General features: G+C 31.8%; 2 protein-coding genes across 2 annotated transcripts; one reads left to right on the forward strand and one right to left on the reverse strand.

Annotated features, from left to right (window-relative positions):
- Nucleotides 1-565: 565 nt before the first annotated feature.
- LOC125055980 (phospholipase A2 group XV-like) lies at nucleotides 566-4,519 on the reverse strand. The gene is made up of 6 exons (XM_047658775.1): nucleotides 3,916-4,519; nucleotides 3,414-3,788; nucleotides 3,054-3,281; nucleotides 1,710-1,881; nucleotides 1,274-1,396; nucleotides 566-907 (listed from the first exon to the last, which is right to left on the reverse strand). The coding sequence occupies exons 1-6, from the start codon at nucleotides 4,001-4,003 to the stop codon at nucleotides 664-666; spliced, it is 1,230 nt and encodes a 409-aa protein (XP_047514731.1). The 5' UTR covers nucleotides 4,004-4,519; the 3' UTR covers nucleotides 566-663.
- A 181-nt stretch (nucleotides 4,520-4,700) lies between these two features.
- LOC125055981 lies at nucleotides 4,701-7,463 on the forward strand. The gene is made up of 6 exons (XM_047658776.1): nucleotides 4,701-4,960; nucleotides 5,031-5,145; nucleotides 5,220-5,305; nucleotides 5,693-5,831; nucleotides 6,502-6,626; nucleotides 7,117-7,463. The coding sequence occupies exons 1-6, from the start codon at nucleotides 4,949-4,951 to the stop codon at nucleotides 7,246-7,248; spliced, it is 609 nt and encodes a 202-aa protein (XP_047514732.1). The 5' UTR covers nucleotides 4,701-4,948; the 3' UTR covers nucleotides 7,249-7,463.
- The last annotated feature ends 3,540 nt before the right edge of the window (nucleotides 7,464-11,003 follow it).

Below are 11,003 nucleotides of genomic sequence, written 5' to 3' on the forward strand. Positions count from 1 at the left end.
AAGACAGCATTTACATCACAGCCGAAAGAACTTAGATTAATATTACACGTAGTAGAGATTCATTTAATATTATTCCTTAGAGAGTATTTTTGAGAGAGCTTATTTAACGGTGAACATTCTTAAAATTATTTCAAAATTTCACCATACACTGAAATTGTTTTTCTATTCTATGTAATTATTATTTATTATTGACGAAACTTCAATTTACTTAGCATTTCGTTTTGGTGAGAAAATGGCATTATTTTGCTCTTCTACGATTTCATAAAATGAATACCCAAGAAAAAGAATTGCACGAAAATGAGTCGCCATGGTAACTATAAAATGAGTATTGACAGTTTTTATATTTATTATTATTTAAGAACAAACAAACAATCATATAAAATATTCTTAATATGATTGGAATATTTTCTGATCTTAATTCGCTAAGTTGTCATGGATAAAAACAAAATATAATTCGATGTTTACAATGCGTAAAGTACATGAATAATGACGGTACTTGTAGTACCTATGACTGAGGCAATTTTAAATCTTATAACTAATTGTATTTAGTTCTAATAAAATCTTCTAATCACTTATAAAATGAGGACTAAATTCAATTTCAATATGCTAAAATTAACTATGCACCATTACCTTAAATACTTTACAGGTGATTATTTATCTATTTTAATCATTCTTCATCACCGTAGTGATATAGTCCAGTACTCGTGGGTCGTGGAGTATCTTCAGATGTTCCGCTTGCTTTAAGGGCACAGATTTTATTGGCTTGTTCTTGTTGAGTGTTGTGAAGCCTCGCCGCTTCGCCCAGTGCTCGCAAGCGCTAAGAGATCGTAGATTGACGGTGCCGTCGCCGTCTCCCATTATCAGAGTTGGGTAGCCATCCAGCCACGTGCCAGGCTTGTATTCGAGTCTGTAAATTGTTATTAATGTTAAAAATGTGTGCGTGTACTAGTGTACACACGTAAGAAGTGAAACTTCTTTATGACCTTATTTATTATTTATGATTTATTATTTATTATGTGACGGTAATTTTTTTTCCAACGCCGATAAAGAAGTTTGACTTCAAAAAGGAACATGGCGCGTAACCGAAAAACGTGACGCGTAACGAAAAAATGTTACACTAAATTTTTTTCCAACCCCGATAAAGAAGTTTCACTTCAAAAATATTATTGGTAAGTAGTAGTACTTAGTGCCTGTGTACAAATGTTGTTTAAGCAATTAACACTCAGTTAAACGAATGTTAAAATCAATTTATGTAATAATAAAATAAACATACTTTTCAACTGTAGAGATGTTGTACCCATAGACGCAGTGTACTTCGACTCCTGGCGCTGAGAAGTCTTGAGTGAATTGTTGCGTGTCTTTTCGCATCTCCCACGCATTTGGAAGGTCCATGTCACTAAGATGTAGAATAATTTATTATCCAACAAACAAAGCAATATAATATTAAACATATACGCATACATTGATTGGCAAAGCAAAGTTATTGATTTCATGTGAAATTAAAAAAAAAATGGCGTAAATTTTAGGTAACAGCTGTCGTAGCCTGACGGATGTTTCTGACTATATCCGTTAAGAAACATGGATCAAAATCAAAGGTCAAGGTTCAATAAAGTCATTAAAAGATAATATAATATACATGTATAGCTATAATAAATTATTAATAATATTATAGTCTATATTATATAGTAGTTAAGACTTAAGACACTTACGTGAACAGCTTTTGTAAATCGTTGATAGTATAGTTGAACTTATCAGTCTGTACTAGCACTTCAGTAGGCTTCCAGAAGTTAGGCGAAGGCAGCAGCCACGCGAGTGAGGGACAGGTGATCTGCTCCGTACGCATTGTACTTTCGCGCAGCATGAGAGAACCCAGGTCGTCCCCTAAAGTAAATAACATTATAAGAGACTTCCAATAGTTTAATTTCCTCATTTATATAAAGAAAGATTTATTTAACAATCTATTCCAAACTGATAGGTAAGTCTACACATGAAATTATTCTTAATTGGTTTAAGTTTAATTGTAATTATTTAAGTTATTCATTTATACAAGAATATTAGAATTACATATTTAAATTTAGTTTTCCTTGCAATTAAAGTTATTACTTGTCTTATCATATTGTGATTATCTCATCAACATCAAGTGAAATTATGGTAATTGAAAATATATTATAGAAAAAGTTTATCTTATCATAATAATTCAGTGTTTATTTCATATAATATATGAGATATACAATCATGACCAACTAACCCAAATATACTATCGGAAGAAATTAACTTTTTTGATAATTATACTTAAGAAATAATTCAAGGACTTTTATTCTTTATTACTAATACACATAATTCAATGTCATATTAACCAAAAGTGGTTAAGCAGATTAAGCTTGAAAACAAAACAAACTCACTTAAAACGAGGAAAACCAAGTCAACAAAAGTTTGTGTAGGTATACACTACAGAAGGATATTGACTCTGCATGTTTTGAAAAGTATGATTAAGAACCTTTTGTTTGTGTCAAGTCATTGTTTACACATTTTGTTTTCCTTAAACTGCAATGAATGAAATGACTACAGGGAAAACTGGAATTTACATGAACATTTATCTAAATAAAAAGTATATTAGATTTTATGTAGAATTTTGTTATCAAAGACACAAACTGTATAATATTTATTTACAATCACTAAACCTATTTAAGCCAAATACACTTCAAGCAATTTCAATAAATAAATGAACTAAGTGACTATTTTATTATCTTTAAGTACCACAATGACATTCTTTTTTTTATTACTGAACTATATATTATTCTGAAAACTGTTTAAATTATACCTTACTGACTTCGTTAATTTAATAACACAAAACATATAATACCGAGAATCTTGTTTCCATTGAGACAAGTATTTTCAGGATGGATCTATTTATCTACAACAAAGATTTGGGTATTTGTATGTAGAACCCTAAATATTTGATTTTACTGTACTTAATGTAGTAATTTAATCCTTTTCTTTCAGCTAGTGAGTATGTATTTCTTCATGTAAAATATGTTATTGACTAAACTCACCAATAGCAAACACCTTCAATGCTTTCATAGCTCCACCCCACGGTGTGGACAAAGACAGCATTCTCCTTATATACTGATCCTTCCACGCCTGTGACTGCAGTCTCAGGAAATGTAGAGCCATTGACCCACCCATGCTATGTACCAGCAGAGTCACTTGCGACTTATTATTCATGTTATATGTTTCTTCAACAAGGGATTTTAATTTGACAAAAAATTCCCCATTCTCATCTAGAAAAAATAGTCATTTTAATTAAAAATTTTATCTGATAATCCTATATATATCCCCAGTGACTATCACGTATCAGTATCTCATGAATCCATGCTTTTTTAAATTAGTAAAACATAAAATTAAATACTTACTTGGTGCCCTCCTAAAATCATAAGGTGCACCACGAAGTGATTGGTTTCTTACATATCCTATTTTGACTAGAGCATCACCTATGCTATTAAAATAAGCACCCTCAGAATCATGGGACGGGTCCAACCATTCCACAGGCTCTGGGTATCCCCATCCCGGCACCCGTATGTCTACACCAGGAGGATTTTTTGTGGTCCTTGTTACATTATCATAATCTAATCTAGTGTTATCCACCCAACAATCAATCACAAATGGCACCAAAAGTTCTAAATTTAGCCAAATATTAAAATAATCATTGGATGTTTTTGCACATATATAATGGACAACCTCAGATTTATTTAATACAGCTTCCAGTTGACTACCCCCATCTCCTGGTACTGAAATAAATAAATAAAAATATCAGCAAAGAAGATGTTAGTAAATTGTAATTTAATAACTGCATAACATTGTCGCTTTCTAGAACATTGTATGTCTTATGAATTATGATAGTAAAATGTAACTTACTTAAAATAACTGGAGATAATCCCAAAGAGTTTCTTGCAAATAAACAAAACACAGTTAAAGCAAATACAACTAATTTAGTGCCCCGCATTGTCTTCAAGAATAACGCGAAATTCAAGAGTACTTTTCAAGAATGTATCCAAGTCCGATTATGTTTTCTTCGCCCAGTTTACGCAATTTATATAACTCGACCGAGTCGAACCGACGGCCGGGCACAACCGAAGAATCACAATAACTGGTGACGATATAATCGTCCGATGTAGTGTACGTGAACAATGATAACACACAAACAAGTAGCGAAACAATCAGCGATGTTTGTTTACAACAACATGTATATTGTTTTTGATTGTCTAGATATGCAATTATTAAATGGTACATACGAGGATGACTTATAGCATAATCATCAGTACGTAAGCAAGGTATTTAATAAATATTTGTAATTTAAAAACTATTTACGTTACGTGAAAATTACTTTTCATTTTATGATTACGAAACACAAATGACGACTATATCTAGTGTAGACTAGTCAGTGTCGCATAGTATCGCAATTCGCATTATTAAAATTTAAAAATTAAAATCTAAGTAACATTACATAGTTGATAGTACATACTGCTAAGTGCTAACTGTTTACTGTGCTATCAGTTTGTCGCCTGACATTGACGTTACTGTCTTCAATCTTCATGTTTTCATATGTAATTAGATTAAAAACATACCGGAATTATATTATAATACTTATGAAATTATACGTAATATTTACAAAAAAGTTTTATTTTTTTGCCAAATGTAATAATTATAATGATAAATGTTTGAACTCTGACAAAATACAACCTTTCAGAACGATCAGTTCACCGCGCAGCCGCAATCATTTAAAATCATGCAAGTGCAGAATAGTCTTTAGGAAAACCTTTATTAATATTAAATTTATTATAGTTTTAATTTAGATTTAGTTAGTAAAATAAATAAAATGATAAGAAAAACTATTATAAAGGGATCAAAAAGAAGCGTTATTCGCTATTGTGTTAGGAATTGAATAGGAATGTTTCAGCAGGTATGAGTGCAGCGAAAAAATCAATACTTAGTGAAGCTATTAATGCATTCTGGTGCATCTTTGGTTGCAGGGTCGAGTTATAATTGTTTGGTTATCTTGGCTTATTGGAGGGATCTGCGGCGTGGTTATTCTGTTAATTATTATTTGTTATTGCCGCCTAATGCCGCGACATCAGAAATCATTCGGTAAATACTAATATACATGATACTGAACAATTATAAATTACGTAGCCAATTGAATATGTTATTTTAAATTTCAGATGAACAGTATTTAAAAGAAAACTATACTATAAAGGAAGGACATAGCTATACATGCCATGAAAGTTATAGAGTTAAACACACAGAGGTAATTATTAAATGTATTTCTTTTTTCTCAACGACATTTAGTTGTACAGTGTTATTGTAATGTAACATCAGAATGATTGGATACACAAGGCTTTTATCCACAACTTACACTTTTTAAATTAAAAAAAAACTCTAGATAAAAATGGTTTGAGTGCCTGATTTACGAATTACCTAAGTATCTATTTATGTCATAGTATCCCTTGTTCTTTATTATTTATATATATATAATATATATATGGTTTCCAATCTTTTTTTGACTCATGTGGACAGATTTTGTATAAATTCCACATAGCATTGAGAATAAAGAATGCGAAATGAAAACCAATATTCCTTAATGTTATGATAATTCTTCTTAGACTGTGAGATGTTTACAAGTATGTTTTGTAAGGTTCAAGTCCAGAGGCACACGCGGCCCGCAAGCTATGCGGGTGACCCGGAATGTCGTGCGTCGCGTGCGCAGCCGCACTGCTACGTCAATCGGGTTCCAGAACCACAAAGAGATCAACAACAGTATGCTTCGAGTGGAAGTAAAGCTCTTTTTCATTCTAGACTACACTATTACCTTATAGGCTGCTAATGGAGCATGAGCATAACAAGACCAAACAATTTAAGTACATCAACTCACCAATTAACACAAAAACTAAGAGATCGCTCCGTATCATACAGTTTGGTTGTTTGTTTTTCGATTATCCTCCAAAATTAGTAGATAAGTTGTAATATTTGAGTTACAACATCAAAAATATTCACAAAATAAATGATTAACTAAATCATTTATTTATTTGTTTTACTGAAGACAGTGGTTTGACTTCACCATGTTCTACTAAGGGTGAGATCTATAGTGCGCACTTAGACTTTGCTCAGACTTAACTACAACCATTCTTTACTTTTTTAAAGGATAATAAAGAAGGTATTGCATGAAATGAAACATCAATTTATGTCTTAGCTTGAGCTTAGCTTAATCTCACCGTTAAAATGTCTATAAATATACTAAATCATAGTTTAACCTTAGTGTTTTTCGTAAGTAAAGTCTGAGCAAAGTCCAAGTGCGCACTATAGATCTCACCCTTAGAGTTTGTTTACGCAAATTGCAGACCGTGTCAAAATTAACATATTTTATAAATACATTGCCTTAGTTATTTCATTCAGATTAAAATTTTTTCAAAATGGGAAAATTTTATTTATCGTAAATATTTTTAGTGCTAGATGAGATAGAGGGCGCGGCAAGCATAGACGCGCTAAAGACGCGATCGTTGCCCGCCTTTCTGAGACCAAAACAACGACCACTATCAACTGAAGATGATTTACATCAATTATATGCCAAGGTATTTCTTTTCATAGTATTTTTTGTAAATTATTTTAATCCATACTTTTTCAAAACAAAGCTTTTACAAGTAATAAATATTATAAAAACACAATATATCTCAAAAATAATACAATTAGATTGCGATTGCCAAATCAATCTATTTATTTAAAACATTTATTTTTTAAATATTGATATGGTCACTATAAGATGTTGGTTAGCTAATTACCTAACTCAACTGATGAACTAACCGATTTGGTGTGGATCTCACAACATTTTACGGTAGATGAACTGAGTTGTGAGACTTGGTTTTTAATGGCATAATACTTTTTAATGGATTTAAATGCGAATTTATACATTATTTAGCCAACTTAACCAGTCTTATTAACCGTTAAGCATTCGACATGTCAAATAAATAATGCAATGAATTCGTATTTAAATCAGATTACCAAAGACTGAGCGTTTTGCTATACCGAAGGGGCTTCAGTAATTAATAAAGACTCTACGCGCAGGTGAATCTGAGCAAAAAATACAAAAATCGCATGCGAAGTGAGCACGCTGCCATCATAGCACTCAGCAAGTCTCACAGTCAGTTTTTGGACGCAGATGCCGTCATTGTTTACGACCAGAGGACTGCGCTTTAGACTTTAACACAGCTGACCGACTTCAAAAAGAGAAATTTCAAATAGATTTTGTATTATTCATGACAGTTATGATAAAATGTTGCCTAGGGAGCATTAAAGTATTAGGTACGTCATGCAATTTTTGGAGATTATTGACCCCCCTCCCCATGTAACGCGCTGTAACGTTTTTCTGTACCCAAAAGTAAAACATTTCGCGACCACCCAGTGACTCTTTAAATACCTAAAAGTTACCATTTTGTGGTGTAAAGTACTGGAAAGTCGAAAATAATATTAACAATAACGCGTAATTCAATCCCCGCCCCGCATCGTAACGTTTTACAAAAGGACTCCCCCAAAAATTCGTTCAAATTTCGAAATTCGTCCCTTAATCTGATAAATATAGTAAATAATGTTCTTTAGTGCTGACTGATGTGTGATAACACTTACCAACCGAAAAATAAAAGAAAGTTCACTAAAGGGTCTAATCGATGATTTGGTTGTTCTTCTATATTGATAACTTCCATGCGTCATTAAAAATGGAATAAAAAAAAACACTTGACTGTCAATTTATTCTTTTGCACGCTGGCAACACCAATTTCAGCCAGTGACAGATGTTAGCATCAGAATTCAGAGCATAAGATCTGTATCGTTTCTTGTATTTCATTGGTTCAATCAATAAAATTTCCTTTTTGAAGTCAGGTCAAAGTTAATCTATATATACACAACGCTGCAATATGTTTTTTATACGTAACATATTATGATGCAATTTTGCAATATTTACGCTGTTTGGTTGTTGATAATTATTTGCAATTAATGTAATGAAAGGCGTTTTATTTTAAATTGACATAAATGTAAAAAGCTCCATTTATTTACATATGTTATTAAATGGGTCCACGAAAATTCGTCTTTCATATAATTGGCTCAAGATTTACCTTCTAAGTATTATTGTTATATAAATTCTAGAATATTTTTGTACAGAGTTGAACACTCTTAGTAAATTCGAATTATACGCATACGAAAAGGTCATTTGAATTGCACATCGTTTCTATATAACTTCTGTTTGTAACATAAACAGAACCAAACTCGTACAGGATTTCTCAGTTGAGCTCTTGTTTGTCATAAATCTCAATAAACAAACATTTATTGGTGGTAAACACATATTTTAATTCATGGCGGTAAAGTAATTTAGAATTTTCAGACAAGGCCCAAAAATATTATCTTTTGATTAACGCTCAAATATGTCTCACTTTGATTTTGTCGTACAAGTTAATGTATAAGCATATTTCATAACGAAAGTGGTTTAAATTCACTGCTCAAAAATGGTTTGATAAATTTTGGGTGTCTTTTGTCTTATAATCTTCAATGTCTACCTACCCTACATATCAATACGATAGTTATAAGATTTTGTCATTATGTAAATTTACATCAAAACATATACTTAATCATACATAATATCTTGAAATCTCTAATAGTCTTAGCCACAATATTAAAACTTCTTTCCTTTCTGAGGTATTCCACATCATATTCAATATAAATGCTCGCCACTGCGAGCGGAACGGACCCATTACGGACTCCGCTATACTCGGAACGATGATTTTCATACATTTTCATTTTCACTACCGTGGGTAACTCGGTCAACTCGCTAACCTCATATGTCACTCTTTTAACTCGCTCTCTCCGATGCGCTCGTCTCTGCTTTGGTGAAAGCACATGTATGAAAATCATCGTTACGAGTATAGCGGAGTCCGTAATGGGTCCGTTCCGCTCGCAGTGGAAGGCAAGCAAAACGGTCTTTTAAAAAGTTAACTAATGTTTATAGGTATTCGTTACCATGGTTATTGTAATATGTAAATAACATCGTTACCATGGTAACATAGTTATGGCCGGAAATGTTTGCAACAATTTGCAGTGGGAAGATAGCTTTTAGATGAATGTTGCTTTGTGATATTTTGTATAATTTAGTAAACTGACTGTTCTTCTGTGATCTTTGATCATGGTTAGTATTAGTGTTTCACAATAGACTGCTAGCCATCCTAGGCATTAGTACATGATGAAAGAGTTGGTGTTAAATCTATTAGGCCTTGAACTTCGCACGTGTAGGTACATACCATGTCTTGGTTACGAGGGCCATGTAAAAAAGAGAAGTATTGCGTGATGTGATTACAAAAAGATGGTCAGGGTAAGCAATGTTCAACGGTCTATAGATTTAGCCTGTGCTTAATTTAATGCCCAAAATAAAATTTGTAGGAATTGTTATTATATATGTAGCATTTTATACGCAACTTTTGTATAAAACTAAAATTTATGTAGAGAAAGCGTACCTATTAATAAAAAAATGTGTTTTGATTATATAAAGGATATAAGTTTTTTTATTTAAATACATATATGAAATTGTTTTATGTACTGTTTAATATGCGAAATTTTTAACGTTTAGCTAGCATAATTGTTTAATAATTATATAATTGTTTTAATTACGATTTTATTCGACAAATGACAATACTTTTTGTCCTATAGCTAATTATTTTGCTCTTCCATTTATACAAGTATGGAATATATTTAGTATGCATTTATTTATTGTTTTGGAAATAAATGATTTTGGGCAAATAATTTCTTTCTTCCATTGTTACTTCTTTTTAAACTTTGGACATCCAAAGCTAGGATGAGTAGAACGATCGCTGAGTTATGTGGTCAAAGAAATAATATTAAAAAAAAATGGTTGTCTGTAAAGTCGGTTTACGGACGATAGTTTAAATGCATGCGTACAATGAGCGTAACGGGACAATGAGTCATGCTTTTTCGTCGTGCAGCCGGCGTTCATCGATTTATTACACGTTTTTACGTAAAGAAAAGCACGTTTAATTTCCAATATTTACAAAAGTAAAGCATACAGATTGGATATGTTATATTCATTTTTCTTGTTATCCTAATATCCTATCTAATAGCTATACGTAAGCGTTAGCAGGAAGGAAAACGAAAGCCATAGACAGAGTCAGTTGGAAAAAGCTGGAGAGGCCTTTACCCGTGACTCCTTCACGGGGTCAACAAATCTACTTCCGATCGACGGTAGGTACTGAAAGTAGGATATAAAGCTAGGTCGTAAAACTATACAACTAAATAAAATATCTCTTAGGTATAAAAACTTTATTGTAAAAACGAAACCATACAATTGTAGCACATTCAATAATGATTCAAAATATTTTAACTTAATGGCTTCTAGAATACCTTCATATTTAAATAAATAAATACCACACTTTATAAATTAAACTAAAATACTACTATAAGATTAACATAATATTTAGAATACTTTCTAAACTACGTATATCTAGTTATAGTTAATTGTGTTTAAACAACCTTATGTCACCATGGTAACGACATTTTTCGATGGTAGCCATATTAACACGTTGCGTCTACAATCTATGGTTCATTTATAACATTACGGCATGAGGTAAAGAAGCTTTAAATGCTTCAGTTTAAGCCATACAATATTTTTTGTATTCAGTCCAACTAAGATATAGTTAATAAAAGTACAAATGTCTGTCATGTTTCGCTACAACGTAATAATAACTTATTGAAAAATAAGTATTGTTCAATCCTTTGAATATAGTTAACCATCAATTTCAAGTTTTTTGTAAAGTTTGTATATTTCTGAACTAATTTCAAAACAATTAAAAAAATCAGTCTGGGCCTCAAATTTATGTATCTGTTTCATGATCATTTGTCAATCTAATAGGTATGTATATAGATCAGCCTTGTGTGTCTGACACACGTAGACTTTT

The sequence above is a fragment of the Pieris napi genome, chromosome 14 (assembly GCF_905475465.1).
Source record: "Pieris napi chromosome 14, ilPieNapi1.2, whole genome shotgun sequence".
In the NCBI taxonomy this organism is placed as follows: domain Eukaryota; kingdom Metazoa; phylum Arthropoda; class Insecta; order Lepidoptera; family Pieridae; genus Pieris; species Pieris napi.

What these genes read in the sequence shown, in the direction of transcription:
- LOC125055980 (XM_047658775.1), bottom strand. Translation starts at nt 4,003, where the DNA reads ATGCGGGGCACTAAATTAGTTGTATTTGCTTTAACTGTGTTTTGTTTA. An exon ending in TGATTTTAGGAGGGCACCAA is followed by an intron (nt 3,282 to 3,413) that starts GTAAGTATTTAA and finishes TATTTTTTCTAG; the next exon opens with ATGAGAATGGGGAATTTTTT. An exon ending in AACATCTCTACAGTTGAAAA is followed by an intron (nt 908 to 1,273) that starts GTATGTTTATTT and finishes AACAATTTACAG; the next exon opens with ACTCGAATACAAGCCTGGCA.
- LOC125055981 (XM_047658776.1), top strand. An exon ending in GCGACATCAGAAATCATTCG is followed by an intron (nt 5,146 to 5,219) that starts GTAAATACTAAT and finishes TTTAAATTTCAG; the next exon opens with ATGAACAGTATTTAAAAGAA. An exon ending in ACAGTATGCTTCGAGTGGAA is followed by an intron (nt 5,832 to 6,501) that starts GTAAAGCTCTTT and finishes AAATATTTTTAG; the next exon opens with TGCTAGATGAGATAGAGGGC.